Source organism: Mesocricetus auratus, unplaced genomic scaffold (genome assembly GCF_017639785.1).
Source record: "Mesocricetus auratus isolate SY011 unplaced genomic scaffold, BCM_Maur_2.0 Super-Scaffold_100003, whole genome shotgun sequence".
Classification (NCBI taxonomy): Eukaryota; Metazoa; Chordata; class Mammalia; order Rodentia; family Cricetidae; genus Mesocricetus; species Mesocricetus auratus.
In genome coordinates, this window is record NW_024429188.1 from 45,216,981 (window position 1) to 45,235,303 (window position 18,323).

The 18,323-nt window shown below is 39.6% G+C and overlaps 1 protein-coding gene across 4 annotated transcripts in view; it reads right to left on the bottom strand.

Moving 5' to 3' along the window:
- Positions 1-18,323, bottom strand: part of Ophn1 (oligophrenin 1) — a 326,237-nt gene that overhangs the window by 154,755 nt on the left and 153,159 nt on the right. For 2 of the 4 annotated variants that reach the window (XM_040744229.1, XM_040744231.1), the window contains exons 6-7: positions 13,340-13,441; positions 6,895-7,005 (exon numbers count right to left, since the gene is read on the bottom strand). In XM_040744229.1, the coding sequence (XP_040600163.1) occupies positions 6,895-7,005; positions 13,340-13,441 (213 nt within the window). The remainder of the gene's footprint in view (positions 1-6,894; positions 7,006-13,339; positions 13,442-18,323) is intronic. The other 2 variants (XM_040744230.1, XM_040744232.1) reach the window with 1 other exon arrangement.

Sequence of the window (18,323 nt, forward strand, 5' to 3'; positions counted from 1 at the left end):
ACACGGCTCCATTTGTTTTTTGTTTGTTTGTTTGTTTGTTTGGTTTGGTTTTTTTTTTTTGGTTTTTCGAGACAGGGTTTCTCTGTATTGTCTTGGAGGCTGTCCTGGAACTCGCTTGGTAGACCAGGCTGGCCTCGAACTCACAGAGATCCACCTGCCTCTGCCTTCCAAGTGCTGGGATTAAAGGCGTGGGCCACCAAACGCCCGGCTGGCTCCATTTGTTTTAGAAGGCAATTAGATGAAATATATAAACATGTATATACCCTACATAAACAAGCTATAAGCATAAAAGCAATAAAATGAACACATACATTTATGACAAGTATGTGGTACAGAGATATGTCCACTGCACTCATACTTATATTCACAATCTTTCCTATTTCTCCCCCAAACTTCATCTCAAGAAATGAAATCACCACTCAGCAGTCAATCAAACCAGAAACTAAAGAATCAGCCTTGATCTCTCTTTAACTCACATTTAAGTCAAATTAAACAGAATTTTTTTGCTAGTGTTTCCTCCAAAATATCATTTGAAATGCTAGAGATAGAACCTAGGACCTTGAACATGCTATGCAAGCATTCTGTAACTGAGCTATAACCCCAACCCTACAAAATAATTTTCTAACCTAGATATTCTTTACTGTTTCTACTTCTAACACATTAATTCAAGTGAATGTGTCTTTTGTCTAGATAACTAAAATATTTACATAATTTGAGAGGGTCTAGTTTTGTATCCCAGGCAGACCTCTAAGATCATGATTCTCCTGCCTTTGCCTCCTCCTGGGGTGGATACTACAAGTATGTGCCACCTCATCCAGTCTATAATAGCTTCTTAATTGCTTTCCTAGAACAGTCAAGTCACTCTCCACACATCAAAATTGTTCCCTGTCAAGTCGTACTTAATAGCCTTTAGTGGCTTCCCATGGTGCTTAGGCTGACATCCAAATAATATCCTATGCCAATGGATCCCATGCCTTGGAATCATACATCACTTTCTACAAGACACACATCTTCTTTTCATTTTTTGAGAATGTCTAAGCATTCTTTTCTCACTATCATGAAGGCACACTGGATTTTGTCAAAGGCCTTTTCTGCATCTATTGAGATGATCATGTGCTTTTTTATCTTTAGGTTCATTTATATGATTTATTACAGTATTATCTTTCATATGTTGAACCAATCTTGCATTTGTGGGATAAAGCCAACTTGGTCATGGTGAATGATCTTTGTGATGATATATGCCTGTATTCAGCTTCCAAGTAGTTTATTGCGTTATTTGAAATTATGTTCACCAGGGAAATTTGCTAAGTGCTCCTATTGCTGTTGTTTCGTCTCTGCCTGGCATTGACTCCATGCTTTTCCCCTTTAGCTCTCTACCTAAATGGCACTTTCACACCCAACTGATGTAAACTTTTGCCACGTTAGACCTAATTTTTCCTTCCTTCATAGATCTTATCACAACTTGCAACATTTTGGATTATGTGCATAGTTCATCCCTTCTTTCTACCCCTTGAGAGTATCATGTTCATCAAGGAAGAAATTGTCGATCTGGTTTACTACAGTATACCCAGTGTCTAACACAGAGCCTGGACTACAACAAAATACTGATGCTTCTTCAGCAGAATGCATACTAGTTTTCACATAGTACATATAGACTTACAAAAATGTGGACATCAACACATGTATATTTATTCAGTCATACATACTCATGTGCAATATATGTAGACATATTCATACTCACACCTACACTTCAAACACATAAAAGAGACATACTATGTACACAAATGATTTGGAAGGGAAAATACTACATAAACAATACAGATTATTTTTATATAAGGGAATTTTTGATCATCCTATGCACTATTTTAAACTTTTCTGTGATGGACGCACTTAGTAAGTAATAAAAACAGTTATACAAAGTCAGCATATTTTCAAATCAACATATACTAAATTTTGTAATAAATTAAAGGGAATTTAGTAGAAACAATTATATTGTTTTTAATAGTAGAGCAGGAAGTGATTAATTGTAAGGGCTATGCATTCTTAGCACAGGTTGAAGTATATGATACAGTTTTAAAAGCTTTCTGAAAGCACTAGGGGGAAAAGACAAAAAGTCCAAGCCCAGATAGATGTATTCACAGCAGAAAAACATAAGTCTTTCAAAGATCTAGAGCAAATACGTTTTACATTGTTTTTAAAAGATAGACAAAAGGAATACTTCCAAACTCCTTTTACAAAGCCAGAATTATTTAATAGAAAACCAGGTAAAGACAAACACTCACAGAGTACGCAAGCATGCACACACACACTCACTCATTCACATCTTACAGGCCAATAGCCCTGATAAACACAGATGCAAAAAAATCTTCAATAAAAAGATTGCCAACTGTACTTAGGCACATATCAAAATGACTACCCACCATGACCAAGTTAGTTTTAGCCCAGAGATTCAGGGCTAATTCAAAACAGGTAAACCAGTAAATGTAATAAATCAAATAAATGAAATTAAAAACAAAATTCACAGGATCATCTCAATAGAAGAAGAAAAAAAAAACCTTTGACCAAATCCAACATGTCTTCATGATAAAAGTCTTAGAAAAAGTAGAACTGGAGGAAACAAATATCAACATAATAGAGGTTATATATGACAGACAACATCATCCAAAATGGAGAGTGACTCAAAGAAAATTTCATTAAAATCAGAAGTGCGACAGAGCTGTCCACTGTCTCCATGACTCTGCAATATAGTGCTCAGAACATTTGATGGAACAATCAAAATAAGGAAATTAAAGAAATACAAAAAGTCAAAGAAGTTGAATTAGCCCCATTTGCAGATGAGATGATACTATACATGAGAGATTTCAAAATTTACACTAAAACTAGAAATAATCAACAATTTCAGCAAAGTGGAGGATAACTTTTAAAAAATCAGTAACAATTCCATATATCAATAGCAGGCACATTGAAAAAAAAGAACATGAACATATTTCTACTCACAACTGTCTCAAAAAATGTCCAGAACTTAACCAACCGAGGAAGAAAAAGACCTCTACAATAAAACTTGAAATATCTAAAGAAAGAGACTGAGGAAAACACAAGAAAATTTAAGCACCTTTCCATGCTCATGGGTTGGTACAACAGTGTTGTGACAATGACCATTCTACCAAAATAACTTACAGGTTCAGTGCACTCCCAATCAAAATGCCATATTCATCAGAGAAATGGGGGGAAATCCTAAAATTCAAATGGAACCAGCCAAAGCAATCCTGCATAAAAAAAGAGCAATGGGGACAGCTCTTCCCCGCTCACAACTTTGGGCCTGGATCACCCATACCTTCACCAACAGGACTGGCTTAGTTATGCTGCCCAGGTGAGGTGCAGGGCCTGCTCTCCTGAGTGTTGCAGCTGGTGGCAGGCAGGTGTGAGTGAGTCTGCCACCAATGTTGTGAGCATGGGAATGCTGTCCCCATTACTCATCTGTCGTGTGCCAGCATGGGCTGGGGAGAAATGTCCACCACCCCCATGTGCATCAACACCAGAGGCAGGTGGGGGCGCTGGTCCTGAAGTCATAAGAGCAGGAGAGCTGTTCCTGCCCCTTACCAGCTGCAGCACTTGGGGGAGTGGCCCCTATGACATGCCAGAGCAACACAGTAGAGACAGCCCTGCAGGTATAGGTGTGGGAGAGCTGACCCTGAGGACATGAAACCAGGAGAACCGCCCTGCCCCTTGCTCATTGCTGCAAGGGGTGACCTAGCCAGGGCCATGCAGGAGAGCTCACCCTGGTGGTGAGGACAGGGGAGAGCTGGTGGGCTGACCAATCCTGCAACTATCCAGACTCAGAACCAGGGTTGTATGTTGGCCCATCCCAACATCCACAATCTGTGATCTCCTGAAGCACACAAAGAGGCCAGTCCTGAAGTCCCTAAGCTGCAAGATTTCCACAGCACACACCAACAATAAGATATCCGAGAGGAGCCCCAGTGAGGGCCCAGCATCAATAATTTAACAGAAACCACAGACCCCAAACCAGACCAGTGACTCTGCAATGAACACTTGCAAGTAAAGATACATGGATAGAAGAGTTTACTGTGTGACTCACTGTGTCAAACTACAGCTTCCATGATGATTTTGATTTTTCCTTCTCTCTCTTTTTCTTCTTTTTTTTCTCTTAAATTTTATTTTATTTTATTTTGGGGATGTTAGACATGAGGGCAGAGGGCAGACATGAAGGGACAGGGAAATGAATGGGGAGGGAGTACATGATGTGAAAGACACAAAGAAGAAATAAAAATAGAGATGAAAAAAGAAAAAGGAAAATGCAGATCTCAAGATTTATTACAGAGCTACAATAATAAAAACAGCATGATAGTTGTACAAAACAAGACTTGTAGACCAATGAAACAAAACAGAAAACTGCAACATGAATAAATGCAGCTACAGTCACCTAGTATTTTTCAAATATGCCAACAATCTTTGCAAAAAAGACAGAATCTTCAGCACAAAGTGCTGGAAAAATGGATATCTGCATGCAGAAGAATAAAGTTAGGTCTATGTCTATCAACCTGCACAAAATGGACCCAAATGAACTGAACAGCTTAGTGTAAAGTCTGAAACAATGTAACTTCCAGAAGAAAACATAGATAGTATCTCCCAGATTTGGGTGTAAGAAAGGATTTTCTGAACAGGACTCCATTTGATCAGGAATTAGGCCAATAATTGACAAGTGGAACTTCACAAAACTAAAAATTTTAAGAACAGCTAAGGAATAAAACTTTCAGTTGGAGAGGATGCCCAAAGAGAAGCAATATCCATGATATATGTTTAAAAGCTAAAATAAAAAGAGTCAAGGAAGCAACCATTTTTAAGAAAAAATGGGCTACAGCACTGAACATAGAATACTGAAAAGGAGAAATAAAAATGGCAAAACTCCTCAAACATGGTCATTATCTTTAGCAATTAGGGAAATAAAAATTAAAATAACATTGAGATTTCATCTCATTCCACTCAGAATGGCCAAGATCCACAAAATAACCACAACAAATGCTGATGAGGCTGTGTGGAAAGGGAATCCTCATTCACCTTGGGATTGCAAACTGGTACAGCCACTCTGAAAAATCTGTGTGGAGAATTTTCAAAAACCTAAAAGTGGACTACTGTATGACCTACCTACACTCCTTGCAATATACCCAAAGGCTTCCGCATCCTACTATAAAATGACCATTACTGCTCTATTTGCAACAGCTAACAAATAAAAACAAACAGCCTTCAACCGAGGAATAAATAATGAAAATGTGGCAATATACACAATTAAATATTATTCAGATATAAAGAAAAATATAATCCTGAAAGCATCTGTTAAGTGGACGAAAACAGACACCATTATATTGAGTGGGTAACTCAGACCCTAACCCCAAATATTCAGAAGTGTGTATATAACATGGAGTAGCTGCAAATAGCAGAAAAGTAAAAGGATAACATGGCAGGGGATGGGTTGGCTGGGAGCACTATAGAAGGGAATTGAAGGACACACTTGCTCTAAGAGGGAATATGAGTAGGTGAGACATACTTAAGGACGGAAAAAAAGATGGCAACATTCTAAAGATGTTTAGAAAAGCAGTATGGGAATCATATTTTAATAGCTCCTTAAAATTATAAAGTGTGTGTTTACACAAAGAGAAACATATTTAATTAAAGTTACATCAGTTGAAGTAACAATGCTCCCCCTAAAAGAACATAAACTACCTAACAACAAAAAAAAAGTGTCAGGCATATGAAACCTACTTTTAAGTTGTTGGTGAGGGCAGTCCAAGAGACTCTCCCAAAACAATATAGGTCATTGCCACTGCTTTTGTCACCTTTCAGACAAGAAGATGAGACCTGATTGCTGAAGACACCACACACTGCAGATGAAGGATTTGGAGGAACTGATTTGGATCTTACCTGGACGATTCCTCACTGAGGATTAGTTCTTATAGTTTCAGAAGGAGTCATGTAAGCTGCCAAGGGAGGGAAGCAATCAAGTCCTACCCAACTATACTGCCAATGAATAACAACAATGACCAGCATGGCCAGATATCCTGAAAGGAACAGTAGTGACACTTACATCAGGAACCAACAGTCACCGAATTGGATTTAAGGTTCATCTAAGAGAAGGGAATTCATAACTTGCATTATTAATTTAGCCAGCTACCTGTGTCTTATGAGACCATGGTACCTAGAGAACTCACTCCTGCCACTAAACCATCATAAACTGCAACTTTGTTCTAAATACTCATCCTTATATCCAGCTCTCACCCATCATCAAATAAGACTTATTTTGGCAGTAGATGAAGATAATAGAAACCACAACTGGTCAATAAGCAGAAATAAAGTGATGGTAGAATCCCTGCCTCCAATCAATACATTTAGAATACAACCCCTACCCATAAGGCTCTGGGGACATCACAGAAAGGGGGCAGAAGTATTGTTAAGAGCCAGGACTGCTGATGTGAGATAGACAGGTGAGTCTGGGAGGAGTTAAGGGAAGACATGGTGTGGGACACATTGTACCAAATTCTCTAAGACTTAATAAAATATTACTTTTAAAGGAGAAAAAATAAAGTGAGACATAGAAATAGGAGTGGGGATTGAATCATTGAAAAAAAGAAAATGATGAAAGAAAATGGTCATAAATGGAGAGAAAACGGTATAAACGTGGTAAGGTAGAGAGTGAACACTGCCAAAAGAGCAAGAAAAATATAAACCTATGTGCTGATGTTCTTGACATACATTATTGAGCATGAACTGACTTTTATTCTTTGACCTTCCAATTTTATGACCAAAGTTGGCCAGATTCGCTTGAGGATTTGGGAAATATTTTGTTTTGTAGAATATTCACCAACAAATAGAACTTACTGGTTCCACAATATTGAACTTCTTGGACTCTTGAACTTCCTGGATTTGATAGACATAATCAAGAGAGGACTCGAAGAAATTGTACCTTTCCTTATCCACTTGGAGGTCTGCCTGTAGAAAGAGGGCAACAAATGTCACAAGTGAGCATGGTCATTTTTGAAAGTCAGGAATTAGCAGATCAGATTCTACAGCTAAAGAGGCATTATGCCACCTGAAAATATCCTGTTTCTATTGTTTTCTTTATTTCTATTTTACAGAGAGGGAATATGAAACCAAGAGATTAAAGAATGAAGACTTTCTATTTCTGGTCTACCATGGAGGAAGCTTGGAAATCATAAAACTGATTTTCAGATCAAGGAAAGGGCTGAACCAATTGGAAAATCTCTCTTCTCAAAACCAACAGAAAATAGGAGATAAGTGCTGCTGCAAAAAACTAGACTATAGGTGAATGGAGAGAATGGGAACTCGTGAGAACAGACGCAAGGGGTGAAAGGCGCTCAGTGCTGGGGAAATCACCACTCTCACACAGGAACTACTAACCCAAATTAAGTAGAAAATGCTAAGAAAATACAAGGACAAAGCAAGGGCTCCAAAGGAACTACAGCAACAACAAACTAAGCCCAACTTAAGTCCTAGCCAATTAAAAATGAAACCTCACACTAAGCACTTACTTCAGTTTCTTTATCCAAACATCCTCTCTGCCTTTTAAGCAGAAAAGCAAAGAGGGAAAAAACAATGTGAAGCAAGATAACAAGTATCAGAAACGAATGAGGTGTAGGCAGAAGCTGTAGCATGCGAAGACCATGGATTGCAAGCAACTATAGTCAAATGAAAAGGGTTCTAGTGGAAAAGGACAACAATATGCAGCAACAGATGTATGATATTAGAAGACAGATGAAACTGAAGCATGGATCCAAAGGACATGCCAGAAGTCTAAACCCTGTAACAGAAATGAAGCATGCTTTATTGGGCTCACCAGTCTGAATAAGGGTGAGGAAAGATTAAGTCTGGGCCTGGAGATACTGCTCAGAAGTACACCACCCACCTAGAATGTACAGGGTCCTGAGTAAGAGTCCTCACAATACAGGAAAGAAAAAAGAATCACTGAGTTTGAATGTGCATCAATACAAAGAGAATAGACAACAAAATGAAACATCTGAGAACTGCTAGACAAATGTGTGGCATATGTGTCCTCAGAATACAAGTGATGGGAGAAAGAATGGAACAGAGAATCAAAGATAATTAACTGGGGATTTGGCAAAATGAAAGAGTTATCATATTAACCAGATACACAGCTCCTATGTATACACCCAAATGATTCTAAGGTGGCATACTACAGAAAAATTTCACATCCATGTCTATTATTGCACTACTTACAATTGCCATGATATGCAACCAGATTTAATGCCCATCAACAGATGAACAGATATAGAAAATGAGAAACATAAACATTTTGTTTAGCATTAAAGAAAAATGAAGTCATGCAGTTTTCAGAATTAGAAATCATCAGGCTTAGTGAAATAAGACAAAGCCAGAAAAAAATACCACATCACCCCTCTCAATCAGAATCTGTACTTGACTTATGTGTATATGTGATTTTGTAGGACTAAGAAGTGGGAAAGCTCTAGGAGAGAACGAGAGGTCTAAAAAGGGGGGGAACAAGAAAGGATGGCAAGTGTGTGTCATGAAAACAGAAGTGGGGACTATTTAGGGAGGAAGAGTACCAGCAAGAGGAGGATGGAGAACTAGGCAGAGCAAATAAGAAAATAATGAGATAGATACATAAAAATTCCACACTGAAATGCAAAAATAATAATTTTTATTTTTAAAACTTTCACTATCTACATTGGCATGTCAATTGATATTGTAATTATGCCAGTCGTTTTTAAAGAAACTAAATTATTGCGATTTCATGGGTGCAATTCCCTAGTCAAACCAATGGGACACTATTTTAAAACTCTTGGAATATGATAACAGAGAAAATCTGGCCATGTGTGATGATACTCACATATGACAGTACTCAAGAGTCTAAAACAGCAAGACATGAGTTTGAGTTGTTACAAAGCAAGATGAGGGAGCAGATATTCTACATGACTTTAGATTGGCAAGAATTTTAGATACATCAGAAGCATGATTCATTGAAAATACAGATATGTAAATTTTCATTAAACCAAAAGCATGTGTGTACCCAAGACCCTTTTAAGAAAATAAAAAAGATAGCCACATATTTGGAGCATTGTAAAACATGTATCTGATATTGGCTTGGCATCTAACATCATACACAGGGTTCTTAAAATACAGCAACAAGAAAACGACTCAATTTTAAAGTAAGCAAAGTGTCAGATCAGACAGATCACCAGAGAAGACAGGCGGCAGCTCAGCATATGAGAAAATGTTCAATACTATATGTCATTTGGGAAATTTCAAATAACAACAAAAATGCGATACCACTGTATAGTTATTAGAGTGGCTAACAGTAAAAACACTGATAAGAACATCAAGCAAAAGAAAATCTCAGAGCTTGTTGGAAAGAAGAATGGTACATGTTGGAAAATAGCAGGTTCTTACAAAATAAATCATCTACTTGCAATGCAACCCAACTCTTGTACTCTATAGCATTTTCCAAAACAACCTCAATAAAATCTGCACATGGTAATATTAATAACTGCCAAAATTCAGAAGAAAACATGTCCTTCCCTAGGATATAAGATACATATGTGGTACAACCAGACAACAGCCCTGAAAATAAATAAGCTAGCTATCAAGTCATAAAAATATAGGAATAATAGACACATATTGCTGAATAAAAATGTTAATATGAAATGGTTCCATTCTGTAGGATTCCAAAAACATACCGTTATAGAAAAGACAAAAATATGAAGATCAGTGGCTACCAGGGATTTGAGATGAGCGAGCATGGAGTCAAGAGAATTTCAGAACAGTGAGGCTATTCTCCATCATACTACACTGCACATGTCATTACACACTTGTCAAATCCCACAGAATGGGACTAAAAGAGGAGTAACTCACTATCACAGCTCCTCCCTAGCATGTGCAAGGTTCTGAACTCAACACAGTAAAAACAAACAACCCATATCCCACAGAACATAAAACCCACTGGCTCACCAACTATAATAAACAAGCACAAGATCTTAACAATACTGAAATTGTTAAATACTTAACAATACTGGGATAGAGTACTTTACAACTGTACTTTCCAATAATTTTTTCATTAAAGAACATGAAACATCTTTCATTTGTTATCACCATATGTGAATTTATAATCATCAAATAAAAAGTTAAATTAAAGGGGGAAAACTGGTCTGGTGATATAGACCAGTACACATTCCTTCTTGCCCCCTCCCCTTTCCAGAAAAAAATCCTAGACCTATCCTACACACCATTCTGAGAGATGAGGCAATGTAACAATAATCTGGAAAATAGATTTATCAATGCTATGACTGTTTCTTTGTTTCCTTTTGGGGGACAGGGTCTCATGTGTCGTAGGGTGGCCCCACTCTCTCTATGTAGCCAAGGATGACCTTGAACATCTGAGCTACAATTGCAGCCTTTTCCCTCCCTCTCTTCCTCTATCTCTTCAATCCTTCTTTCCTTTTCTATATTTGTCAGAGAGTCTCACTATATATTCTATATTACGTAACCCAGACGTCCCTCAAATTCACAGTAATCCTCCTGCCTCAGCCTCTTGAGTGTTGACATTGTAACAATGACATACCACACTTAGCTTTAAAAAATAAAACTTACAGCCGGGCAGTGGTGGCGCACGCCTTTAATCCCAGCACTCAGGAGGCAGAGGCAGGCAGATCTCGGTGAGTTCGAGGCCGGCCTGGACCGCCAGCCTCCAAAACAATGCAGAGAAACCCTGTCTCGTAAAACCAAAAAAATAAAAAAAAAATAAAACTTACTTGTTTAAAAAAAGTGACTGAATTTCCTTTAATTCATTTTTAATGACCAGAACAATGGCTATAGCCCTGCTCTTCAGAAATGTCAACAAAGGCTGAGTATCATGGTTTATGCCTACAATCCCAGCACTTAGGAGGCAGAAACAGGGAGACTTTTGAGAGCCTGAGGACATTGTGGGTGAGACTCTGCTTTAAAACAACAAAATCCTCCACAAAGTGCCAACAAGGACACCTACATAGTGTACAAAACTACTAGGACACTCTAGATGTCTTCATAGCAAACCCCACCAATACATGGACTGTATACCCATGGGTCTCTATGGCTAGCTTCAGATTTGGTAGTCACTAAGAGGGATCACAGGACTAGGGATTCAACATATAGTCATAATCTCAGACAGCATTTGTTTCCAGGAAAAAAGTCAGCAAAGAGGAAAGGTGTGAGAGATCCAGTCTAGAGGAAACTGTATATAAGCTATAATAGACTCCTTAGCAGTTTCACAAAGGATACATGAAATACCTCGCTTAGTAAAATATAACAGAGTAAAAATAGCTGCCAGAGAAGGCTTTCTACAGACTGATGATTCCCCTAGGTTTTCATTGGGCCTGGTAACATAGGCACTCCCTGCCTAGCATGTGTCATAATTCTAGACTGTCTGAGGAACAGGTATTTAAGAAAAGTCACACTGTCCGCATAAGCAGCTGTGTACAGAGAGACACTATTAAAATAGCCTCTCTAGAAATTCCCTCACCCTCCTTTTGTTCAGACAGCATCACTTTGGAATGTATCCCTGTGCTCTCCTTGCCTGCTGCAGATAATAAATATTTCTCCACTCTTTGATGTCTAAACCATGTTTTTCTTTTCTCTTCCTTCCTTCCTCGCTCTAGCTAAAATGTGAACCCATTGCATTTGATTGCACTATCTTGCCTTTACTAGTCTTTTAGAGTAATATCAATTCTGAAGAAATCACTTCTTTTTTTTTGTTTTTCGAGACAGGGTTTCTCTGTAGCTTTGGAGGCTGTCCTGGAACTCGCTCTGTAGACCAGGCTGGCCTCGAACTCACAGAGATCCGCCTGCCTCTGCCTCCCGAGTGCTGGGATTAAAGGCGTGCACCAGGCAGAAATCACTTCTTAAGACTATCTCATGCCTTTCAGCCTTGAGGCTACTAGCTTAGGTTTAGGGTGGTTTCTCCAGTCATATCTGTCATACATTTTATCTTTTGTCAAATGATTATCTCAAATTATAAAAGCACCTTTCTTCCATTGAGGGAATTCCTCCATCCAGACATAAGTCTTCAACTTCTCATTCCCCATGTCCCTCAAGACTATCATATAAACACACATTTTACAGTACAGAAAGAGCCTTGCTACTATGAGGTTAATGCACATTCTTAACTTAGAATCCCATCCATAAGGTATAAAAGGACAAGGAGGTTGTATTGGTGTCCCTGTGGTCTTGTTCCACCCGGTGTAATGATGATTTGATAAATATCTATTAATAGTGGCTTGGGAGAATAGTAGTCACAGCAAGTTTCATAGAAGCAGTTGCCCTATTGCAACATTTCCTGCCCCCACCAAAACAGGTAATGGAACACCACAAAGAGAAAATGTCTGCTCCTTATATTGAAAGACCCCTACCCAGGGCCCCCCCCCCTAGGAAAAGAAAAACAAAGCCAAGCCATTGCCTAGTGGAAAAACCCAGACTAGGTGTCTCGCCCTCAAAACAGGATGTCTCTGATCACTATAGCAATCATGGGACCTGGATAATAATTGCTGAAGCGTGCTGGGAACTTTCATATGACAATACTAGAAAATCTAGTCCTTGGCAACTACCCTGGCCCCCAATTGTGTCTGATCACTATAGCAATCATGAGACCCGGATACTAATTGCTGAAGCGTGCCGGGGTCTTTCATGTAGGAAACCTAGTCCTTGGCAACTACCCCTGCCCCCAAGATGATCTCAGCCCATGCTTAAGTAGCCAATGAAATACCTGTTGCTATGCTGATACTTATGTAACCATTAAAACTCCATAAATAGTGTACTCCCTACAAGCCCGGTATGCTCTGCACCCGAGTTGCAGTAGCATCCACAGGCGCCTATGTACCCAATAAATCGCCTCTTGCATTTGCATCCAGTGGTCTGGCCCCGTCCTTGGGCAGAGGATTCGGTTCGGTGCCCGGCGCTTTGATGCCGAGGTCTTACAATATACCAAATACAATACTAGTTTAACTCTATCCAAACATAGTCTAGAATCACAGACTTAGGAACTTGGAATTAAAAGTGACACTGGAGATTCTTGAGTATCATTCTTGCACAAAGTGGGATTGAAGCCAGAAATAAAGTTCCTGAACACAGGAAGTTAGTGGAGGAACTGGCTCAAGACTCAGAGACCTGGGTCCAGGCCTCAGTCAGGTATTCCCCGCAAATGTTTACATGGCCCCTGTTGAGTCATTTTAAGGAGAAATGACTGTGGTTTCTAAGCCACAGCACAAGTTGGAGTCAGGAATAGACTTTGTAAACATACCTCTAGCAACTGAGATTCTTTCTTTTTGGATGACAGATGTAAGTGCCGGTCCAGTAATGAGTAAAACCTCTCACCATCCTTTTCAAATTTCTTCTTCCTCTCCTAGACATGGAACAGAAGCTTTGCATTAAATTTCTATGGTTTAATACTATGAACTTAGTAATGAGAATGAAAGATACAGTTTTGGGTTTCATGTGGTCAGTTCCTGCAGTTCCTGGGAAGGAAAGAAAAACTAAAGCTAGTGCAAAATGTGCTGGTTTGCACTGATGTCAGCAGTTTTGACTTCCTCAGCTACATACCCAAATCACTCTAACTACAAAAAGGCATTTCCTACTGGTTGAGCTGAAGCCTCTACAAGCTCTTGCTCCAACAATGGCACTCAGAGAGGGTCTCTGTGGCTGAACACCCTTTCTTCCCTTCACATATTGTTATCATTCATTTGACCTTAAAAAGGAAACACAGAGGTGAAGTAAACATACCCAGGAAAGGTTAATCTGTATGAATCTGAATGACTTCAAACAGCTTCCATCCCAAGACAAAAGGAATCCTGGAAGATTTAGATAGGAAACAAGACTTCACAGCAAGCTTTATGGGAGATGGAGGACTCAGTCTTCACTCTCCTTGGAGATAAAATATAATTAACTTCTCTGCTGTTCAGCCAAGTGTAAGGCACACAGCTTCTAAAGAAACACTGACAATACAAAATTGTCACAGAGTCATTGTACTGATTTTTTTTCTCTGCTTGACAGAAGTTATTTGAGACGAGGATCTTCTGTCGAGAAAATGCCTCCATCAGATTGCCCGTAGACTTGCCTGTGTGGCATTTTCTTGACTAATGGTTGATGTGTGATGGTCTAGCTTACTGTTCAGTGGTGCCACCCAAGGGTAGGTGGTCCTGGAATGTGTAAGAAAGCAGGCTGAATAAGCCATGAGGAGCAAGAGGCATTCCTTCATGGCTTCTACTTCAGTCCCTGCCTCCAGGTACTTGCCTTGAGTTCTACCCTGGTTCCCTGAGTGATTGACTGTGATCTGTAAACCAAAGAAACCCTTTCCTCCCCAAGTAGCTTTTAGTCATGGTGTTTTACCACAGCAATAAGAACCTAACTAAGACAGAGACTGGTATCAGAGAGTGGAGTAGGGCTGAGACAGACACCTGACCAGTTTTGGGGGAGGACTGTGTAAGGACTTTTGGAAATTTGGGCTCGAAAAGCCACTACATGTTCATGCTTAGTAAACTGCTGAGGTAATTTAGAAGAAAATACTGACAATAGTGTAGGTGATAGAGGCCCTCTAAAACTGTTTTCACCATGTTGACTTTGAATGATGTGTTACCAATATTTGAAAAGTATTTCATGCTTCTAAGAATTCTGTTTTTTTTTTCAGAGAAGCTAGGAAACAAGTAGGAACCTAAGAGAGACATATATGGACCCCTGAGGAGGGGAAAGGGACAAGATCTCCTGAGTAAATTGGGAGCATGGGGGAGGGGTTGGAAAAAGATGAGGAGAGAAGGGGAGGGGAAGGACAACATAAGGGATAAGAAAGGTCAAGTTGGAGAGAAGAAGAGCAAGAGATATCTTAATATAGGGAGCCATTGAGGGCTTAACGAGAAACCTGGCACTGGGGAAATCTCCAGGGATCCACAAGGATGACCCCAACTAAGAATCTAAGCAATAGTGGAGAGGCTACCTTAAATGACCTTCCCCTATGATGAGGCTGATAACTACCTTAAATGCCATCATAGAACTTCACCCACTAGCTGATGAAGTAAAAGCAGAAATTCACAGCCAAGCACTAAGCCAGACTCCTGGAATCCACTTGTAGAGATGGAGGAGTGATGAGCAAAGGGGTCAAGACCACACTGGGGAAACCCACAGAAACAGCTGACCTGAGCAAGTGGGAGCTCATGGACCCCAGTCGGACAGTTGGTGAAGCAGCATAAGACCGAACCAGGCCCCCTGAACGTGGGTGTCAGTTAGGAGGCCAGGCAGTCTATGAGGTCTCTGGAAGTGGAACCAGTATTTGTCCCTAGTGCATGAATGGGCTTTGGGAGCCCATTCTCTATGGAGGGATACTCTATCAGCCTAGATACACAGGGGAGGGCCTAGGTCCTGCCCCAAATGATGTTACAGACTTTGATGATCCCCCATGGGAAGTCTCACCCTCCCTGGGGAGTGGATAGGGGGTGGAATGGGGGGTTAGTGGGGGACATGGGAGGATGGGAGGGAGAGGGAACTAGGATTGATATGTAAAATAAGATTGTTTTTAATTAAAATAAATATTAATTTTAAAAAAGAATATTACTATATGTGAAACACTATAGAAAATTATTCCTTTACATTGAAAAATAAAAATTTCAATTATAAAACAGAATTCCTTTTATAAGATAATCTGTTGGTGACTCAAGACTTTCAAATGACTGCTAGGATAAAAATCAAACTAAATTTGAATTACAGATTAATTTGAGTTGAATTAATATCTGCAAAATAATAAGGCAAGACATTTGATAGCATGAAATACCACATGTCTTAAAGTATTTATTATTAATATAAAAGGTGTCACTACTTATACTGGTTAAATATGGCAAATGTAGAAAACATTGATGATTTTCATAAATGACTTATAATTCATATGCTGTCTAAATTTCAAATAAGGCCTACGCTGATAATTAATGATAATATTTTTTTGCATTAAGTGGTTACATCATCTGCAAAGCCTGGCAATTTATATATTCCCATATTGACACATTACTAAAATTTCCATGCTTAGCGTGCCAGTTGGACCCTGCAGAATCTGGTTAAACAGCTCCATGGGAATGGGTACCCTATCTTCTTCCTCATGTAGGAATATATTTGAAGTTTCTCTATTAACTAATGTTTACTATAGGTTTTTATCATGCAGTCATTACTAAGCTAATGACTTCCTCTTCAGTTCTAGATTTACTAAGATAAATACATGACTTTCTTCTTTACATGAATAATGAAGCTTGGTTTCCAGGGCTGATTTTGAGTATTTTTAATATTTTTAATGTATTTTGTGGGAGGGGAGCGAAGTATGTGGACATGAATATAGGTACCTGAAGAGCCCAGAGGCATTGGATCCTCTGGGGCTGGAGTCACTAACATTTTGAGGCACCTGATGTGCATGTTAGGAACTGAACTCAGGTCCTCTAAAAGGGCAGCAAGTACTCAACCACTGAGCCATCTCTCTAAGCACCTCATGATACATTTTTATTACTGTGAGATTCAGATAGCTAAAATGTTATTTTGGAATTTTGTATTTATGCTCCTAAAAGCAATTTGTTTTCATTTTGATACTTTCCTTATCTTATTATAATAGCATTATAAAATGTGCTGGATAGTACTATTGTTTTATAAATGAAAACAACCATACCTCTGAGGTATTAAGTTGCTTATCCAAGGACACCCAGTCATTAAAAGGTAGAACAAGTTCATTATCAGGAATGGGCATTTAAGGTGGTTTCTCCACTATTGCCTAGCTTGCTAATTGGTGTCAACCCTTTAGATCACTAGGGGTCTCACTGGTGCCAGATCTGTCTTCTATCCTATGATTCCCTCTTCCCCCTATTCTACCCGCCACTCAACCTATAACCATCCTAGAACCTTCATCCAGTGACTGATGGAAGCAGAGGCAAACACCCACAGTTAAACACTGAACTGAACCCATGGAACCCAGTGACAGAGAGAGAGGAGTGATGAGCAAATTGGCAAAGAATGGGCTGACGAAACCAGCAGAGACAGCTGATCTGAACAAGGGAGAGCTCTGGGACCCCAGACCGACAACAGGGAGGCCAGCATGGGACTGATCCAGATCTCCTGAGTGTGAGAGTCAGTGAGGAGGCCTGGGCAACCTATGGGGCCCTGGGTAGCAGATCAGTGTTTAACCCTGGCATACAAACGGACTTCATGTGTCCATACCACAAAGAGGGATGCTCTCTCAGCCTGGACTCTTAGGGGAGTGCCTGGACCCTGCCCTGAGTGAAATGACAGAGTCTGGATATCCCCTATGTGGAAGGAAGTGGCCATAGGGTGGGAGGCTGGGGGGGATAGTGTGGGGGGTGAGGGAGGAAGGGAGGGAGAGGGAACTGGAATTGACATGTGAAGCAAGCTATTTAAAATTAAAATAATAAAAAAGGTAGAACAAACTACTTAAAATATCCTTACGTACAGCCAGCACTAACACTGGCTTCATTTTATACACCTTGAGAAACATGGTGTCTTAATTAGGATTACTAATGCTAAGATGAAACATCATGACAAAAGTATCTTGGGGGAGGAGTTTATTTAGCTTACAATTCACCATCACAGTTCATCATCAAAGGAAGTCAGGACAGGGACTGAAAACAGGGCAAGAACCCGGAGACAGGAGCTGATGCAGAGGTCATGAAGGAGTGCTGTTTATGAACTTGTCCATCATGACTTGCTCAGCCTGCTTTCTTATAGAACCCAAGCCTGTCAGCCCAGGGATAGCACCACCCACAATGGACTAGGCCTCCCCACATCAATCAATAAGAAAATGCCCTAAAAGCTTGCATACAGCCTGATCATATGGAGGCATTTTCTCATTTTAGGTTCCCTCCTCTTGGATGACTTTAGCTTGTGACAAGTTGACATAAAACTATCCAGCATAGATAGTGATAGGTCATAGGACAACCTTCTGTCTTTATACAAAGTCTACCCTCCATTTCTCATTTTCCTTCTTCTACCTCATTGGCCAACTACAATTCATCCTTCAAGATCCCATCCCTTTATGTCAATGGAATCTGTTCAAGGTCTTTCTCAATGCCCCCATATCCTAGTCTGGGCTTAGAAGTCCCTCCTCTGATCCCTCAGGATTGTATACATAAAATAATAACATAAATATAGTATGGCATTGCATATCTCTAATTCCAGCATTCAGAAGGATATGAGGAAGAATGAAAATTTTAGGAAAGAAAAGAATGGATAATTAGGAGGAAAAGAAGATA